Genomic DNA, 20,059 nt, shown 5'->3' with positions numbered 1-20,059 from the left:
ATCAACTTACTTCCTGTTTTGGTGGCCATTTTGTTTGTTTACTAACAAACTTTTTAAAACTGTTTTTAACCACTTTTAATGCGCCGAGGAGCGGCGAAATTGTGACAGAGGGTAATAGGAGATGTCCCCTAACGCACTGGTATGTTTACTTTTGAGCGATTTTAACAATACAGATTCTCTTTAACTTTAAAACTGTGCTTGCGCTGTTACTAAGTGTCCCTCCAGTCCCCCGCAGTGATACTCTTCTGGCTGGCCGACTGGCGAGTCAATGGGCCACTGTCCGTGTGCATCCTCGATCTTGCTCCTGTCAACGTGAGCGCTCTGCACATGCGCAGCAGACATTTTTCGTACTGTGCATGCGCAGAGCGATCCCGTCCTTGGGAACACAATTTGAATAAGAAGCACTTTGATTTGGATAAGAAACACACTGATTCACTTAGATTGCTGGATTTGTATATTTTTGCACTGACACTTTAATCTCTATAATGTTACCCTTTTTATTTATTTTTTGCACATGTGCAATATGCTCATAATGCCCTTAACCTGGGATCAGGTGCTTACTTTGACTTGCCGATGTAGCTGTGGTCGTGAGTCACGTGATGACGCACGCCTCGGTGCCATTAACAGGCGTGGCCACGCTTGCTCGGTACCCGGCATATAGGGATAGTATTTTAGGGCCCTCAAGCATCCTCACTCACTATCTCTGAGAAAGCAACTTGGGCTGCGGCATGCGTGAGAGGCACGGCTGGCGGGTGACAGGCAGATCTTCAGCACCTCTATTCGTGGGTAAGGTGTTCACCATTTTTTGTTAGCCCTATCATTATAACTGTTTTATATGCAGACTGCAGTGCTGCACAGTTATCATTATTCCAAGTTGCTTTGCATTATAGACTACGCATTACTTTTTTGTTACCCTACCCGGTGGTCTATTATTTATAAATTTGACTGCTTTGATTATACTTATTGTGCCTTCCTACTGTCTACTGCCTGCTGGCATGGCTTTTATTGGTTTTATTCAAAGACACGTCCCCAAGAAATTTTATATGTTTTGAATTGGACATTAGTGAATTATTTTTGCTATGTATAGCTTTGTTGGATCATATATATATCCATAGCATCATATTGGTTAATCTTTGTTATTAACTTTATCTTTTCATTATAAAAATGAAAGAACAGAAAGACAAATGTCCAAGCAGGTAAAACAGTTCACATATTTTATCACGTCTATCAGTCTGGCCATTTGCCTTCAGGTCAATTTTCCATCTATTAACACATGCAGTCCTACGGGGAAAAAAAAAAAAAAAAAAAAAAAAAAACCTTATTATACTAAACTACAAAATCATCAGGGATAGAGCCAGGGGAAGCTGCCAGAAGATTTCATAGTGGGAGCCCCCAAGACAATACAATAAAAATCTATTGGAAGGATCCTTTAAAGGTTCCTCATCTACATTCTAAAATGATTATAAACACCTACACTCACCAGCTATGAAATACACAACCATATCTTCTCCATCATGTGAAGTGCCTTTTAACATGCAATTTAAGATTTCCTCTAGTAGCAAAACTTTTCCCACACACTGAACATCCGAAAGGACGCTCGCCAGTGTGGGTCCGTTGGTGTCTATAAAGGTCCTGCTTCTGAATAAATCCTTTCCCGCACTCCAAACAGGAAAAGGGCCGAACGCCTGTATGGGTTCTGTAATGTGTAAGAAGATGTCCTCTCTCAATGAAACACTTCCCACACTCTGAACAAGGAAAAGGCCGCTCTCCGGTGTGGATCCTCTGGTGTGCACGTAGGAGCCCTTTCGAAATAAACCCTTTGCCGCATTCCAAGCAGGAATATGGACGCTCGCCTGTGTGGCTGCGCTGGTGTACCAGAAGCTTTCCTTTCTGGAAGAAAGTTTTTCCACATTCAAGACATGTTAAAGGAACTTTGACGATGTGGGTCTGCTCATGCAGAAGAAATTCTCTTTGTTTACTAAACTCTTTCCCACACACTGAACACAAATAAGATCGATTAACAATGTGGGTTTTCTTGTGCGTAAACAGGTCACCTTTTTCAGAGAAACTTTGACCACAATTTGGGCATGAATAAAGACGCTCACTAGCGTGGGTCTTCTGGTGTCTAAGAAGGTCTCTCTTCTGGACGAAGCACTTCCCACAATCTGAACATGAATAAGGTCGCTCGCCACTGTGGGTTCTTTGGTGTCTGAGGAGGTCTTTCCTCTGAAAGAAGCTTTTACCGCACTCCGAACACAAAAATGGACGCTCACCAGAATGAGTTAGCTGGTGACGGAGAAGGTCTCTTTTCTGATAAAAGCTCTTCCCACACTCTGGACAAGAAAAAGGCCGTTCTCCGGTGTGGATTCGCTGATGCTCACGAAGGTGTCCTTTTTCAGTGAAACGTTTTCCACACTCTGAGCAAGAATGAGGACGTTCGCCTGAGTGACGTCTGTGGTGTCTCAGAAGGTCTCTTTGCTGGATGAAAGTTTTATTACAGATTGTGCATAAGAAAGGACGCTCAGCAGAGTGACTTCTCTGGTGCCTTAGGAGGTCTCTTCTCTGAAGATAGCTTTTTCCACACTCTGTACAGGAATGCGGTCGTTCACCGTTGTGGAGTTTTTGGTGCTTAACAAGGTATTCTTTCCTTAGAAAATTCTTACCACAATCTGGGCATGAGAAAGGACGCCCGGCAATATGAACTCTTTCATGTGCAAGAAGAGTTTTCTTCTGACTGAAACATTTACCACACTCAGAACAGAGGAAAGGCTTCTCCTCAGTGTGGACTTTCAGATGGTAATTGAGGCTGGCCTTATGCGAGAAGCATCTGCTGCATTTGGGGCACGAGAAGGGCTTTTCTCCTGTGTGAAGTCTCTGGTGTAGAAGAAGACTTGACTTTCTTGTGAAGGACCTCTTACAATCCAAACATGAAAACGGCTTCTCTCCACTGTGGATTTTCAGGTGTCTGATGAGATTTCGCTTTACTCTAAAACATTTTCCACACTCTGGGCATGGAAACAAACGTTCATTTGAGGGCATGTTCTGGTCTTTAGAAAGAGATGTTCCAGGTGCAACACACACAAAGTTCCAACGCTGCATTAGCTGAACATCCCCACAGGTGACACCATTGGACTTAGAGGAAGAATCGCCTGGATGTGTCATAAGATGTCCAGCCAAGGTGTTTCCGACATCATGTTCCCCTGCTGGAGAAAATATTTTAATATATACTTATGGAATGGACCTTTAAAATGATATAAAGCATGATATAAAGCATCTCCTCTTCATTTATGGAAACATGATATAATGGAGAACAAAGATCCTTTTATCCTGAGGAATGGAGATGGGCCTTTCACATGGTGTACAGTATCTCCTCCTCATTTGTTGGTGCTATGATGTTATACTGAGGAATGGACATGGGCCTTTCATATGGTGTACAGTATCCCTCCTCATTTGTTGGTACTATGATGTTATACTGAGGAATGGAGATGGGCCTTTCATATGGTGTACAGTATCTCCTACCCATTTGTTGGTGCTATGATGATATACTGAGGAATGGAGATGAGCCTTTCATATGGTGTACAGCATCTCCTCCTCATTTGTTGGCACTATGATGTTATACTGAGGAATGGAGATGAGCATTTCATATGGTGTACAGTATCTCCTCCTCATTTGTTGGCACTATGTTATACTGTACAATGGAGATGGACCTTTCATATGGTGTACAGCATCTCCTCCTCATGTGTTGGTACTAAGATGTTATACTGAGGAATGGAGATGGACCTTTCATATGGTGTACAGTATCTCCTCCTCATTTGTTGGTGCTATGATGTTATACTGAGGAATGGAGATGAGCCTTTCATATGGTGTACAGTATCTCCTACCCATTTGTTGGTGCTATGATGTTATACTGAGGAATGGAGATGGGCCTTTCATATGGTGTACAGTATCTCCTCCTCATTTGTTGGTGCTATGATGTTATACTGAGGAATGGAGATGGGCCTTTCATATGGTGTACAGTATCTCCTACCCATTTGTTGGTGCTATGATGATATACTGAGGAATGGAGATGAGCCTTTCATATGGTGTACAGCATCTCCTCCTCATTTGTTGGCACTATGATGTTATACTGAGGAATGGAGATGAGCATTTCATATGGTGTACAGTATCTCCTCCTCATTTGTTGGCACTATGTTATACTGAGGAATGGAGATGGACCTTTCATATGGTGTACAGTATCTCCTCCTCATGTGTTGGCACTATGTTATACTGTACAATGGAGATGGACCTTTCATATGGTGTACAGTATCTCCTCCTCATGTGTTGGTACTAAGATGTTATACTGAGGAATGGAGATGGACCTTTCATATGGTGTATAATATATCATCCTCTTCATTTGTTGGTAATAATATTTTGCTATCTGTGCCTGGAGATGAACTGTAAAATATCTCATCACTGGATCTAATGGACCTAACCCAACTACCACAAATCAGATCCATAATGATTTTGCTACTCCTTCTCTTGCTGTGGGTCCCAAAACAAACTCTGTAGCTGGCTCAGTCCGTTACATTCAAGTCAGTCCTGACACCTTCACTCCTGCGTCTTTCCCCAGTGCCTGTCCACCTCCTCCTAATACATTTACTTCAGAGGACTCTGTGTTTAGTGCTTCCAATTCGCACATCAAACTGCAGCCCCCATATCCTCTGAGATACTTAACTGGTAGATGTCTAATTAAAGAGGCTCAGGGCAACAATCAACTACTTGAGTAACAGGTTTTTGTTCACGAGACAGTTTTCAGATATTCTTGATAGCCTCTGTAACCAATCCAACTTTTGTACAGGACTATCTTTCTTGCCTGCTGTCTTGCCTCACTTGACTAGTTCTTTACTGCCCTGCTATCACCACGCCTTCCTGCCACTGGTTTCCATACTGTGCCTCCAGGCATACATACATCCATCTTTGTTTGAACCACGGCTCAGGTTTCTGCTTCCTCAGGTCCTAACATTAAGGCGGGATTAAATTCTAAATGAAGAGTGCATATATATATATATATATATATATATATATATATATATATATTTATTCTGCAGCTGCCTCCGTCTCAGCAAACACTCACTCGAAACTGTTTCTCTGATTGATGCCAGAGACAGAGGCAGATCATAGATTAAAACTCACAAAGGTAGCCTCAGAAGTCTTCGCCATCTCTTGGTCTGCAGGGATAGAAAGAACAAAACGCCCCCAGAATGCACAGCGGCTCGTTCTCGGCATAGGTTCATATAGGAGATTGAATGTTAAAGGAATACTTAAGTCAAAATAAAAAAAATATTACTACTCACCTGGGGCATCCCTCAGCCCCCTGAAGCTGTATGGTGCCCTTGCAGCCTGGCTCCAATCCCCCTGTCCCCGCCGGCGGCTACTTCCGGGTTCGGCGACAGCCGCCGACAGGCTGGGAACGCGAGTGATTCTCCGCGTTCCCAGCCGCTATATCACCCTCTATGCTGTTATAGCGTATAACATATACTCTATAGCAGCATAGAGGGTGATATAGCGGCTGGGAACGCGGAGAATCACTCGCGTTCCCAGCCTGTCAGCGGCTGTCGCCAAACCCAGAAGTAGCCGCCGGCGGGGACAGGACGATCGGAGCGAGGCTGCGAGGGCACCATACAACTTCAGGGGGCTGAGGGATGCCCCAGGTGAGTAAAAATCCTTTTTTTATTTTGACTTAAATATTCCTTTAAAAAGTTAGAAGTAAGGCTGGAATCGTGCTTTATTTACAGTGTAAAATGGATTTTATATATTTTTAGGGCACACTTATTTGAATATGATTTTTATTTACAGTTTAATCTCACTTTAAGCAGCACACGTGCATGCATAATGTTGGTGTTCACCTACAGCAGCTAGGCAGTAGATACTTGAGCCATAGACCGAACAGAGATGGTTGTTGGAAGCCTTGAAGCACAGAGAAGGTTACACCATGTAAACTGGCAGCAGCAAGATGTGAGAATTTCAGGGCAGTGTAGAACTAGTAAGCACTAGACCTGTTTGGTTTTTAATTTTGGCAAAATTTGTATATGTATTTATTCCTTACCTATACCAATATCCACAGAAAACTCTTCCTCTTTAATTGACCTCGCCATGTGCCCCTCCTCCATAGACTGCTGATCACCCATCACATATGTATCTTCCTCCTCCTCTTTAATTGTCCTGATGAGGATGTCCTCCTCCATACACTGCTGATCACCCATCACATACGTCTCTTCTTCTTCCACTTTAATTATCTTGATCTGGTTGGACTCCTTCATAGATAGATCATCGCTCTCGTACGATTCTTCCTCTTTAATCTGCACTATTATATCAAAATGTTCTTCACCCTAAACCACCAAAATGATAAAAAATTAAGTAATAGGCTGACTGTGTAACATCTTTAATACAACTTTTCCAATATAAATGCCCCAAAATCCCTCCAGGATGTTAAGTGTAGCAGTTATGTCCAAGAAATGTAACCTAATAATTTAGCTGACCCCATTCTGGATAGACTCACTGACATTAAAGTGTACCTGTAGTGAAAAAAAGTAAAAAAAAAAAGAAAAGTGCCCTTAAGGGGTACTAACCTCAATAGAGGAAAGTCTCTGAATTATCCAGAGGCTTCCACCATCCTCATCCACCTGGACGTTCCAGCACTGGGTCCTCCAGAAAAACCTTGCACCTGCGAAGTATCATGGCCCCGATTGGACCCTGTTTTTTAGCCAAAGCCTGAGCGTGTCTGCGAAGGCAGATGCATGTGCAACTGTGCAGGTGGCGATACCTGATACTGTGGAGGCGGATGTATGTGCTACTGTGCAGGTGGAGATACCTACTACTGTGCAGGCGGATGTCTGTGCTACTACGGAGGTGGAGATACCTGCTACTGCGGAGGCGGATGTCTGTGCTACTGCGGTGGTGGAGATACCCGCTACTGTGGAGGCGGATGTATGTGCTACTATGCAGGTGGAGATACCTGCTACTGCGTAGGCAGATGTCTATGCTACTGCAGAGGTGGAGATACCTGCTACTGCGGAGGCAGAGGTCTGTGCTACTGTGCAGGTGGAGATACCTACTACTGTGCAGGCGGATGTCTGTGCTACTGCGGAGGTGGAGATACCTGCTACTGCGGATGTATGTGCTATTGTGCAGGTGGAGATACCTGCTACTGTGGAGGTGGATGTCTGTGCTACTGCGGAGGCGGATGTCTGTGCTACTGTGCAAGTGGAGATACCCGCTACTGCGCGGGCGGATGTCTGTGCTACTGTGCAGGTGGAGATACCTGCTACTGTGGAGGTGGATGTCTGTGCTACTGTGCAGGTGGAGATACCTGCTACTGCGCAGGCGGATGTCTGTGCTACTGTGCAGTTGGAGATACCTGCTACTGTGCAGGCGTATGTCTGTGCTACTGCGGAGGCCCATGCTACCGCACAGGCAGAGGTCTGTGCTAGTACGCAGGAGGAGGTTTATGCTACTGCGCAGGTGGAGGTTTATGCTACTGCGCAGGTGGAGGTCCATGCTACTGCGCAGGTCGAGGTCATCTGAGTTCCCCATCGGGATACCCTCTATTCAAAAAATGTGTGCGCAGTGCATCTGCTTGAACTCTAAATCGCTTGTCTGATGTGCAAAATTACGTCTCACTCTGAAGTACTGCCCAAGCTACCATGCATGTGGAAGCACGTGCTACTGTGCAGATGAAGGTCCACGCTACTGTGCAGATGAAGGTCCATGCTACTGCGCAGGTCGGAGGTCTGTGCTACTGCGCAGGTAGAGGTCCATGCTACTGCGCAGGTCGGAGGTCCATGCTACTTCACAGGAGGAGGTCTGTGCTAATGAACAGGTGGAGGTCCATGCTACTGCACAGGTAGCAGGTCTGTGGTACTGCGCAGATGGAGGTTCATACTACTGCGGAGGGCCGAGCTGGTGGAGGTACGTGCTACTGTGCAAGAGGTCCAAGCTACTGCGCAAGAGGAGGTCCATGCTACTGCGCAGGAGGAGGTCCATGCTACTGCGCAAAGGGAGGTCCATATTATTATATTATATAAGGTCTGTGCTACTGCGCAGGCAGAGGTCCGTGCTACTGCGCAGGCAGAGGTCCGTGCTACTGCGCAGGCAGAGGTCCAAGCTACTGCGCAGGCAGAGGTCCATGCTACTGTGCAGGCAGAGGTCCATGCTACTGCGCAGGCGGAGGTACATGCTACTGCGCAAAGGGAGGTCCATATTACTGCGCAGGCGGAGGTCTGTGCTGCTGCGCAGATGGAGCTCCATGCTACTGTGCTGGCTGAGGTCCATGCCACTGCGCAGGCACATTACGGCTGCACTTGTTCATGTACAGGATTGAGGCTACAAAGTTCCAGCTGTACAGGAGCAGGGCTGTGGAGTCGGTACAAAAATCAAAAATTGCTCTGACTCCTCAACTCCGACTACTACAAAGGCTATGGATTTGGTACAAAAAACATCTGACTCCGACTTCTCAGTTTATTCAAACCATTACCTCTGATTCCAATTCCAGGTACTCAAAATTGCTCCATCTCAGACTCCTCGACTCCACAGTCCTGTCCAGAAGTCATCTGGACAAAAACGTGGGAAGCCTCTAGAGCAGTGATCTGCAAACTTGGCTCTCCAGCTGTTAAGTAACCACAAGTCCCACAGTGCATTGCAGGAGTCTGACAGCCACAGTCATGATTTAGAAAGGCAAATGCATTGTGGGACTTGTAGTTCCTTAACAGCTGGAGAGCCAAGTTTGCAGATCACTGCTCTAGAGCCTAGGTCCTCAACGTGTGGTACGCATACCCCAGGGGGTACTCAGCCTTGATATACTTAACCAAGAATAACAAAGTTAGAGTTTTAGAAAATGATAAATCTTATTTAAACACCACCAAATTACTAAAGAGATAAAACCAGGGAACACCAAGAGCCCCAATAGTGTAATACGTACTGGATAAGGTGGCGATAAATTCGTATTGCTAGATACTCACAAGTCAGGGTCACCAGCAGGTAACCACTGTAAAGGCAGGTGGGGAGATTGTCCTGACCCCACTCAGTATTAAGAAGTCGCTCTCTGTAGACAGGAAAAAAGGGTAGCAACCGTCCACCAAGGGTGGACTCAAAATTGTTTATAAGGAACAGAGGCGCCAAAAGTATAAAATTAGATTAAATGAGCTTAAAAACCAACTTAATTGGCAAAAATGAAGGAGGAAGTGGTGGTCTTACCTCCCTCAAGCAGGCATGACAACGACTGCGATTCAGACAGTCAAACACATTTATTAGAAACTCCCAAAAAATTGCAATGCGTTTCGCAGGCTCAATCCTGCTTCATCAGGCAATAAAGGGAGGAGTATCAAGCTGAAAATGCCAGAGACCAAAGCATGAATACACTCGTACAATCAAAATTGTGTTATTATATAATATTCAAAAAATAAATAAATTGAGTTCAAATGCAAAACTATGGATTAAATATAAGGTAAGCCCATGATTCAGTTCATTTCAGAATAAATATATCTTGAAATAACACATATATATAGCCAAACATGGCAATGCATATAGTTCCCCCCATTCCACTCAATCAATTGAGTTCAAATGCAAAGCTATGGATTTTGTATATTCAGTATGCCAATGATTAAACAAATCTCAGAGTAAATGTATCTCGGAACATTTACATTTTTCAAGTGTAATTACATCACTGGTTACATCATTGGCCTTTCCATACTGTCCACATGGCAGTCCCTGATTGGCCCACACTCACCCAACACCTATTTAAGCAGCCATAGCCTGCTCTTTCATTACAGAGGTGCTTAACTTGAATCCTTGTGCAGATCGGTAAGTCACTTTGCTACATCTTGGAATTTTTACTACTGGGTTGTATAATTGTGCTTTACACACCCTTAGAGTGATACCAGCAAAATCTCTATTACCTCTAAATTTATTACCTCTAGTATGGTTATCCCTATCTAAAACACCTGATACTGAATACACTACTATTCACTACTAAACACTTACTACTTCAATCCATATGCAGCACATGGAGGTTGCATTGGATTAGTTAAAACAATCACCCATTTGCTGCAATTTCTCTGCATTGTCATGTTTGGCTATGTGTCGTTCCGAGATACATTTACTCTGAGATTTGTTTAATCATTGGCATACTGAATATACAAAATCCATAGCTTTGCATTTGAACTCAATTGATTGAGTGGAATGGGGGGAACTATATGCAATGCCATGTTTGGATACCATGTATATATATATACAGTGGAGGAAATAATTATTTGACCCCTCACTGATTTTGTAAGTTTGTCCAATGACAAAGAAATGAAAAGTCTCAGAACAGTATCATTTCAATGGTAGGTTTATTTTAACAGTGGCAGATAGCACATCAAAAGGAAAATCGAAAAAATAACCTTAAATAAAAGATAGCAACTGATTTGCATTTCATTGAGTGAAATAAGTTTTTGGACCCCTACCAACCATTAAGAGTTCTGGCTCCCACAGAGTGGTTAGACACTTCTACTCAATTAGTCACCCTCATTAAGGACACCTGTCTTAACTAGTCACCTGTATAAAAGACACCTGTCTACAGAATCAATCAATCAAGCAGACTCCAAACTCTCCAACATGGGAAAGACCAAATAGCTGTCCAAGGATGTCAGAGACAAAATTGTAGACCTGCACAAGGCTGGAATGGGCTACAAAACCATTAGCAAGAAGCTGGGAGAGAAGGTGACAACTGTTGGTGCGATTGTTCGAAAATGGAAGGAGCACAAAATGACCATGAATCGACCTCGCTCTGGGGCTCCACGCAAGATCTCACCTCGTGGGGTGTCAATGGTTCTGAGAAAGGTGAAAAAGCATCCTAGAACTACACGGGAGGAGTTAGTGAATGACCTCAAATTAGCAGGGACCACAGTCACCAAGAAAACCATTGGAAACACATTACACCGCAATGGATTAAAATCCTGCAGGGCTCGCAAGGTCCCCCTGCTCAAGAAAGCACATGTGCAGGCCCGTCTGAAGTTTGCCAATGAACACCTGAATGATTCTGTGAGTGACTGGGAGAAGATGCTGTGGTCTGATGAGACCAAAATAGAGCTCTTTGGCATTAACTCAACTCGCTGTGTTTGGAGGAAGAAAAATGCTGCCTATGACCCCCAAAACACCGTCCCCACCGTCAAGCACGGGGGTTGAAACATTTTGCTTTGGGGGTGTTTTTCTGCTAAGGGCACAGGACAACTTAATCGCATTAACGGGAAAATGGACGGAGCCATGTATCGTGAAATCCTGAACGACAACCTCCTTCCCTCTGCCAGGAAACTGAAAATGGGTCGTGGATGGGTGTTCCAGCACGACAATGACCCAAAACATACAGCAAAGGCAACAAAGGAGTGGCTCAAGAAGAAGCACATTAAGGTCATGGAGTGGCCTAGTCAGTCCCAGGACCTTAATCCAATAGAAAACCTATGGAGGGAGCTCAGGCTCAGAGTTGCACAGAGACAGCCTCGAAACCTTAGGGATTTAGAGATGAGCTGCAAAGAGGAGTGGACCAACATTCCTCCTAAAATGTGTGCAAACTTGCTCATCAATTACAAGAAACGTTTGACCTCTGTGCTTGCAAACAAGGTTTTTTCCACTAAGTATTCAGTCTTTTATTGTTAGAGGGTTCAAAAACTTATTTCACTCAATGAAATGCAAATCAGTTGCTATCTTTTATTTAAGGTTATTTTTTTCGATTTTCCTTTTGATGTGCTATCTGCCACTGTTAAAATAAACCTACCATTGAAATGATACTGTTCTGAGACTTTTCATTTCTTTGTCATTGGACAAACTTACAAAATCAGTGAGGGGTCAAATAATTATTTCCTCCACTGTATGTATATATATATATATATATATATATATATATATATATATATATATATATATATGTTATTTAAAGATATATTTATTCTGAAATGAATTGAATCATGGGCTTACCTTATATATAGATAATATTTACTATGCCAGGCGGTACTTGGTGAGTACAGGGTGTTAAAAGGGGTACATACCAATAAAATGTTGAGAAACACTGCTAGAGGATCCAGAGGCAAGTATCAACTTTTTAATTTGTAATTATCACAGGTTTGCTTTAATACGTCTGGCCTTTCGGAGGGAACTGTTAGATGTGTGACTGTGATGTGACTTACAGGATGTGAGCCCTCACACAAGACCAACACAGAGGCAAATATAACCTTGTACAGTTTGAACTTTGCACTCTCAGCTTTGCTTACCTCATGGTGGGGGATAATGTAATCTTCCTGTGGACAATTCCGGGGATAAAGAGGACCTGTGCATCTCTCTGGTGGGTTTCTGCTACTGGACCCATCTGTAGGAAACACATACACACTCACTGACTAAAAACAATGGCTTCAATTCACTAAGACCCTTTTGGTAAACCATAATAGGTAAGTAACATACTGCATTCAGTATTCTAGACATTTTTTCTGAATTCAGTAAGATTTTTGCACATGTGAATAGTTCGGTAATTTACCAAAAACGTGGCTTTAATTTACTAAGACCTGTTTGGTAAAAAGTAGAAGTCTAACCAGCTGTGGAGTTAGGTCTCAGCAGCAAGATGTATTCTGCTACATTGATGCTCTCCTACTTATGGCCAGAGTTGTGAAGATTCTTCTGGTATAAGTGGTCTGCCTAAAACATGAGCTGTACCTCTTCAAGTGGCTGCTTCTGCTGTAAAAGAGTAAAGCCCAATCTACATGATACGATTCTATTTACGATTCGATTAAATCCGACATGTCCGATCCTGATTTGATTCAATTTGGTTTGCCATTGTAAAAGAATGGCAAATCGAATTTAATCGAATCGAATCAGGATCGGACATGTTGGATTTAATTGAATCGTAAATAGAATCGTAATAGAATCGTAAATAGAATAGTATCATGTAGCTTGGGCTTAAAAGGCATGCCCAGCTTCCCTTTATATCTGCAAACCACTCTAGTCCCTCTGTTTCTCTGTATCAGTCTTTCCCCGTTCACCTCTAAAGGGTTAGGGGGAAAACTCTATAAATGTGCCCTGCTCCTGAATCTTGTGTTTTGTTTATTTTATGATGTCCCACCCAGCAGTACATCGGTACCAATGGAGTGAGTACTAGAACGGTGTGGCTCCTCCTACTGGCCATCTCCTTTGCCTGTCAAAATGGCTGTTTGTTAGTTACCGACAGCTCCAGGCTGGAGGCAAAATACCAACCATCTCACTTGTTTTAACGCATGGTCTAATCTTTGTAAATGTACATTTCACATAGTTAGCTTGGTTGAAAAAAAATAATAATAATAATAAATAAATAAGCATTAGGTACCTTTTTCTCCTGCACTCCCACTTATAGCAGTTGAAAAAATCTTTACAAGGCTTGGGCTAATTAACCTTTATGGGGAAAAAATTGCTTCCAGACTCCAGGTGGCAGTCAGATAAAATCCCTGTATCAACTTTGCTGGGAATTAACTAGTAATTATAGCCATGGATGTCCTTTAATGCAAGAACATCCAAACCTCTTTTAAAGGACTTACGAGGCCAATCCCGGGAAAAAAGTAAAGTACCTGCATGTTGTTTAAATGCACGGAGGACGCATCCGCGCCCTCTGTGTAGTTCCGTCGGGTTCCCTTAGTGAAATCGCCCCCCCCCCCCCCCCCGTGCGCTCGCGACCCCAGAGCCACTCCTAATATGGCCGCCGGAGCTGGCCGCGGCTGAGCAGTCCGCATTGCCGCGAGTGCGGCTGCGCAGCTCTAGGGCCAACCCCCCTGATCCACGCTACAGTGCAATTTCAGTAACGGGACTCGGCGGAACTGCACGGAGGGCGCGGATGGCGTCCTCCGTGCATTTAAACAACATGCAGGCACTTTACTTTTTTACCGGTTTTGGCCTCGTAAGTCCTTTAACCTCCTTAGCTGTAATCCCGAGTTAGGCTCAGGATGGAAAGCCACAGAACAGGGTGGTAATCCTGTGCCTGAGTGAGTTTCATGCAGGAGCTGCTGCAGACCTCTCTAAGGTATGCTTTTCTTCTTGTTTTTAGGGTCTAAAAGCTTGTGAGAAAATTGCATGCTTTTAGACCCCAAATCTGGAAATAGTCATAACGCCAGGGAGGTAGATATAGATTTTGTCATAACTATCGTACTTCCTGTGGTAAAATATTTCACATTTTAACAACTCTTACATTAAAAAAAAAACCTTCCTAAATAGAAGGCAAAACCTTTTTCCCTCTATACGCAGATCATGTCCCCTTGTCCTGTGTACAAGGCTAAGGACAAAAAGCTCACCTGCCAAGCTTTTGTGTACTGCCCTCTGATGTATTTCTACACGTTAATCAGGTCACCCCTTAGCTGTATTTTTTTTTACCAAACTAAATACACCTAGTTTGCCCAACCTTTCTTAGTAAGTGAGATTAATTTAGCAGCCCGTCTTTGTACCTGTTCTACATCTATTGAGGTATTTACCAAACAAGTTGGTAATTTGCCTCACTAGTCAGCAATTTTACTTTTCCATGCGGTAACAGCCTTAGTGAATTGATATTTGGCAAACTGTTCAGTAAAATCAGCTGTTTCCTGTATTCCCGCAAGTGCTAATGCTTAGTGCACTGAAAACATTGTCTTTATGAGATTATCAGATGATGGGGATGTAGGTGGGCCCTCCACACTGCTCTCTCCTTTACAGGAAATGAAAGTCTCCAGTTACCCGGTGATATTAAGAGCGGCTGATTCTCCATCATGGTGTCCTTGTAGAGGTCCATGTGCCCTTCTAAATGTTGCCTCTTCTCCATCACATCTTCATCATCTATAATCTCTTCTTTAATAATAATGTTGCAGCCATCCAGACTTTTCACCTAAAAGTAAACAAAGAAAATAAGGGAGACAATCTATAAACCATAATGCATGAAGCATTGGTTTTTCCATTGGGCTTCTACCTGAGGAAGTAGTGGGATGTTCTGATCTTCCATCACGGTAGCCCCGCCTCCTGTCTTTCTGGACACTTCCCTTTCTCCTACAATGTAGGGAATGTGGCATAGTTGTGGACTGAGTACAAAATAATTCAGTAGAACATTGCCCAACCAGCAAATACATTACTATATAATGAACCAGCACTGCTTACCAGCAGCTGAATTATCTAGTTGTTGACTTGTAGTAATTTCTGCTTGTTGCTTCTCTTGGGTATCAGGAGTGCGCTGTGGGCACCATGAAGGTCACACGATCACCAGACGTAATAGGAGAAAGACTCTACATGAATAGAGCATGAATAATGTTATGTGAAATCCCCAGAATCCTCCTCTCCAGTCAGCTGTGTGTTTTATTAATGGTCATGTGACCTCCCAAAATCCTCCTCACCTCTCCAATCAGGTGTGTGTGTTTTATTAATATAGATAAGAGTGTTGTCATTAGACTTCACATAATCCTCCTATCTGCCTATGATTTAATAATGGAAATAAAAATTAGGTCTGATACTGACACAGGAGACCAGGGTTGGAATCTTGGCTTTTCCTGTTCAGTAAACCAGCACCTATTCAGTAAAGAGACCTTGGGCAAGACTCCCTAGCACTGCTACTGCCAACTGAGCATGCCCCTAGCGGTTGTAGATCTGGTCCTCTGAGTCCGCAATATAAATGTTCTGTGTCTTGTCTGTCTGCCCTGTCTCCCGAAATTCTCCTCACCTCTTGTGTCAGCTGTTCTACTAATGGAATAAAAGTGAGGTCACCTGACCTCCCAGAATCCTCCTCGCCTCTCCATTCAGGCGTTTTACTAATGAAATAAACCTCCCAAAATCCTCCTTTTCTCTCCGGTCAGATGTAGCTTTTATTAATAATATCGATCAAAAATTCTTTAGAAGGCGTATTAGGAAGCAAGACAAGTAGGAGACGCTCAATCAAGGATAAATTGTTTAGAGCAACCCTGAGGAACCCGCAAAAAAAAAAAATATAAAGAGTTATACTCACCTATGCAGAGGAAATGCTCTGTTTCCATGGAGCTTTCCTGGTCCTCTCTCTGTGTCCTTGTTCCACTGTCCCCTGTTGAGATTGTGACTTTGGGACTCCTTCAAAGGCTTCGGAAGTATTTGTGCCCCCAAGTGCTTCTGAAGACTGGTGCATACATACTGCACAAGCCCAGTCTCACGTGTGCGCAGTATGGATCTGCTCATTTTCAGAAGTACTTGTCAAAGTGAGTACTTCCGTAGCCTGCATAAGGGGTCCAGTAGACGTATTCAGCCTGTAGGTAAGATAACTTCACCAGGGAAGAGTGGTGGACCAAGGGCACGGAGCGGGAACAGGAAGGCTCTAGGATCCAAAGCCTTCTCTCTGCATAGGCGAGTATTTCACATTTTTTTGTGTCACTTCATGGTTGCTGTGAAAGGTGTTTGAGTTGGGATGGTAAGCTCCACTTACCTTCCAATATATGGCCACATACCACCGAAATAGCACTGCACTTTACACCACGCATTTCACAGGCAAACTCTACTTCCTCAGGTATCTCTGTGCCTAAAATCATATATTAAATGCTGCACTGTAAGATCATTTCTTAAAAGACAACAATCATTGCCATACACAATTATTCCAAAATTATAAAGAAAGATAACATAAGTTGTGTTAAACATTTAAAAGACTATGTGGAACAGAAAGGACACACTGAAAATAAATTGAACAGATGAATAATTGTATCTATCCTCCTCTTCAAAATCACCTTCTTTTTTTAGATTCCCAGTTTTATTTTCTGTGTATCAGCTAAAAAAAATAAAAATGTTTATGTTTAATGTTGTGTAGTCTCATATGCCTGATACAGTCTTTCAGTGTCCCAGAGCTAAAACATATGAACTATTGACCATTTTTTATCTATTCCCTGCACTCAAAACTTGTTCTCTCCAGGCAAGAATTTTGTGGCTGTAATTCCTTATCAGTGTGGATTACTAGATTCTGACTTGAGAGAAATTGTCGCTTGCCTAGTGTTTAACTCTTCCAAGCAGAAAAAGAAGAAAAGGAGCACATCCCAGTTATTTGTATGCTTGGCACTGTATGTACACATCTATCTCATCATTTCACCTCAAGTACACTTGAAAAGGGCCACCCAAAGGTCTTATTTATTTGTATTGAGGCTAGGAACTAAATGGATCTTTGAGTTTCGATATCGTGGCTGAGAATACTTAGTTTTTACAGAATGTATAAAAGTAACACTATCACTTTAAATCTCACTGGAATATAAGGCTATAGAGTACTCATGTCCCCGAGTACTTCCTAAGACAAGCACACCCATAATGGACGTGTACATGCGCAGTATGAACATGCCCGTCTTCAGAAGGACTAAGGGATGCAAGTACTTCTGAAGGCTGCCAAAGAGTCCCGAAGGCAAAGAACTTTACTGGGGGACAGCAGTGGAAAAAGTGGACTCTCCACAGGTAAGTACCTACCTATTTTTGTTTGTTTAGTGCCCCTTCAGATTTGTAGAATCTGTAGAATCAGCAGTAGAATTATCCATACTATGCCAGGAAATAAAAACATATATAAAAGTAGATAAATACTTGATCTACTTACATAACACATGTATTGTACTGTCCACGTTTTGATTTCAGTGAATTTTATATAGTAAATGAAGAGAATTCTGTTCCTAGTGAGAACCATGTATGTTGCCCACAGTTTGAGGCTAAATGCTGATGTCATTTCTGCCCTTAACTTTTTTCTTTTTTACCTCCAATCGCTGAGTCACCTTAGCCTTGCTTGTAAACACAAGTGAGCAGAGGATCGTGTTTCAGATAAGCAGCTAGGCAGGGAAATAAATGGAAGAGGAGGACTATATTATAGATTAAAAAAAACCCTCAGCATGCAACTGTTTGGCACTGACTATTAAAGGGCCAGTGCTCCTAAAGTATGTGATAACTCCAAACCATAACAGCAGAAACAATTTTGAAAGTTTTGAATGCAGGATTAGCATCTTTATAACTTAACCACCTTAGCAGTATGGACGAGCTCAGCTCGTCCATTACCGCCAGAGGGTGCCGCTCAGGCCCTGCTGGGCCGATTTTCATGAAATAAAGAGCAGCACACGCAGCCGGCACTTTGCCAGCCGCGTGTGCTGCCCGATCGCCGCCGCTCTGCGGCGATCCGCCGCGAGCAGCGGCGAAAGAGGGTCCCCCCAGCCGCCTGAGCCCTGCGCAGCCGGAACAAATAGTTCCGGCCAGCGCTAAGGGCTGGATCGGAGGCGGCTGACGTCCATGACGTCACTCCGCTCGTCGCCATGGCGACAGGAGAAGCCAAACACGGAAGGCTGCTCATTGCGGCCTTCCGTGTTACTTTTGGCCGCCGGAGGCGATCAGAAGAACGCCTCCGGAGCGCCATCTAGTGGGCTTTCATGCAGCCAACTTTCAGTTGGCTGCATAAAATAGGTTTTTTTTTATTTAAAAAAAAACCCTCATGCAGCCGCCCTGGCGATCTTAATAGAACGCCAGGGTGGTTAATACACTCAGACCAATTGCTGTTGAAATTTGATTTTTATGGTGACACTCCCGCTCTAAAGTGGACCTACACTTTTGCACAGGACATAAGGAAAACATAACAGAAATGTACCCTGTATGTATTTAAAGAAAGCCTGTGTAATTCCCCCTCATTTGTGTCTAATCACTAGTTGTAATTTGATTCCCCCCACCCTTCCCCGTCACATGACTGCCTATGGCAGATAAGCCCATTTGAAAGTACAGGCTGTAAACAATATGTCCGCTTCCATGAATCAGGAAGTAGAAACTGTGCAGATTTATTTAGGTTTTGTATCAGCTGTAAGAAAGAAATTGTTTTTTTTGTTTAAAGGTTATTATGCTGTTGTGTATCTTTTAGAGCAGAGAGGAGTTCTGAGTTCATTAATTCTGTGACAGGAGGCAAGCCCCATGTGTGCCCCTCTTGTCCAGGGGCCCTGGTGCAGTCACAGCCACTGCATCGCCTATTTCTAGCGACCATAGCTCCCAACTGTCCCTTTTTCGGAGGGACAGTCCCTTTTTGGGAGCCCTTTCCCTCTGTCCCTCTTTCACCCTCATTTGTCCCTCTTTTAGGACTTTGTCCCTCTTTCTATGTAAACATATATATTTCCATACTAAAAATGTGTTTGATTGACTCTAAACTTTATTCCCATCCTTAACATTGATATATTACTAATTTTAAAATGTTTATATGAAAGAAAATGAACCAGGATAGAAAGGACCAGTGTAGTTTGAGTTATAAAACAACATATTTTTCTTATGAAATCTTTATGGTATGCGTGACTAGAGGTGTGGTGAGGGCATGGCCATGGGTGTGGCTTAAGTGTCCCTTTTTCTCATCTCAAAAAGTTGGGAGGTATGAGCGACCTCTGAGAAGAATTCCCCTCCCTCTATTATGGAACCTAGGAACAGCACATTGTCACTGAGCACTCCTCAATTACTCTTCAATGTCTCAGTTAATAAGCACTTAGTTGCGGGACGATGGGAATTTCAAACATGCAGCTTTTTCAACTGCTGGAAATATTTAAACTCTTTCCAAAATAAATTAGAGGCTCAATAGTGACATATAAATATCAAATTATCTTTCTGGTATATATGGTTGTAACTGGATAGCTTTATTACAGTTGAGGCAACTTTGGTGATTGGAAGACACGGGGAGTTCACTGGATGTAAATATAAAATAATGTATTTACCTCCTCTGCTGCCAGTGCCCACGATGTCTCCTCTCAACATCCCCTTTCCGTACCTCCCACTTCCTTCTTTGAAGCTCTACCCTTTCTGCGATTGGGTAACACCCCTTTCTGCCACGCAACCTTACTATCTGTGCGTTCCACTCCTTGGTTTCTATGCGTTCCAATTAGTATTCGTAAGATTGCCATCTTGTGGTACAAAGTAGGAAGTGCAGCCTTTAATTCACTATCATAAATTGTAATATGTAATTCGAGGAATTAGGAGGAATTTGGGGCCCCATCTTGGTCTATATTTCTAATAATAAATTCCGTTTATAAATACACATTATGACATGTATTTGATGCCTGGAAGACACTTGTTACTT

General features: G+C 43.1%; 1 protein-coding gene across 5 annotated transcripts; it reads right to left on the bottom strand.

The window, feature by feature from the left end:
- Positions 1-1,200: 1,200 nt before the first annotated feature.
- Positions 1,201-19,780, bottom strand: LOC137534928 (zinc finger protein 271-like). 5 transcript variants are annotated; one of them, XM_068256648.1, is made up of 9 exons: positions 19,698-19,780; positions 16,433-16,525; positions 15,148-15,272; positions 14,963-15,039; positions 14,734-14,881; positions 12,282-12,376; positions 6,086-6,368; positions 1,481-3,203; positions 1,201-1,281 (listed from the first exon to the last, which is right to left on the bottom strand). In XM_068256648.1, exons 4-8 carry the CDS (start codon positions 14,993-14,995, stop codon positions 1,513-1,515), a joined length of 2,250 nt encoding a protein of 749 aa, XP_068112749.1. In that variant the 5' UTR covers positions 14,996-15,039; positions 15,148-15,272; positions 16,433-16,525; positions 19,698-19,780; the 3' UTR covers positions 1,201-1,281; positions 1,481-1,512. The 5 variants fall into 5 exon arrangements, with proteins under 5 accessions (XP_068112749.1, XP_068112748.1, XP_068112747.1 ...); XM_068256647.1 differs by adding an exon at positions 17,449-17,517 and having other exon boundaries at positions 1,201-3,203; positions 19,698-19,757; XM_068256646.1 differs by having other exon boundaries at positions 1,201-3,203.
- Between the last annotated feature and the right edge of the window lie 279 nt (positions 19,781-20,059).

Source organism: Hyperolius riggenbachi, chromosome 10, assembly GCF_040937935.1.
Source record: "Hyperolius riggenbachi isolate aHypRig1 chromosome 10, aHypRig1.pri, whole genome shotgun sequence".
NCBI classification, from domain to species: domain Eukaryota; kingdom Metazoa; phylum Chordata; class Amphibia; order Anura; family Hyperoliidae; genus Hyperolius; species Hyperolius riggenbachi.
The sequence above is the reverse complement of the archived record's forward strand: the minus strand, read 5'-3'. Positions and strand labels throughout refer to the sequence as shown.

Bases quoted from the DNA above. Each gene is read 5' to 3' on its own strand.
- LOC137534928 (XM_068256646.1), bottom strand. From the start codon at position 14,995: ATGGAAGATCAGAACATCCCACTACTTCCTCAG. The intron at 12,377-14,733 runs GTAACTGGAGAC...TGTTTCCTACAG, and splicing joins GCCGCTCTTAATATCACCGG to ATGGGTCCAGTAGCAGAAAC. The intron at 6,369-12,281 runs GTAAGCAAAGCT...TTGGTGGTTTAG, and splicing joins ACATTATCCCCCACCATGAG to GGTGAAGAACATTTTGATAT.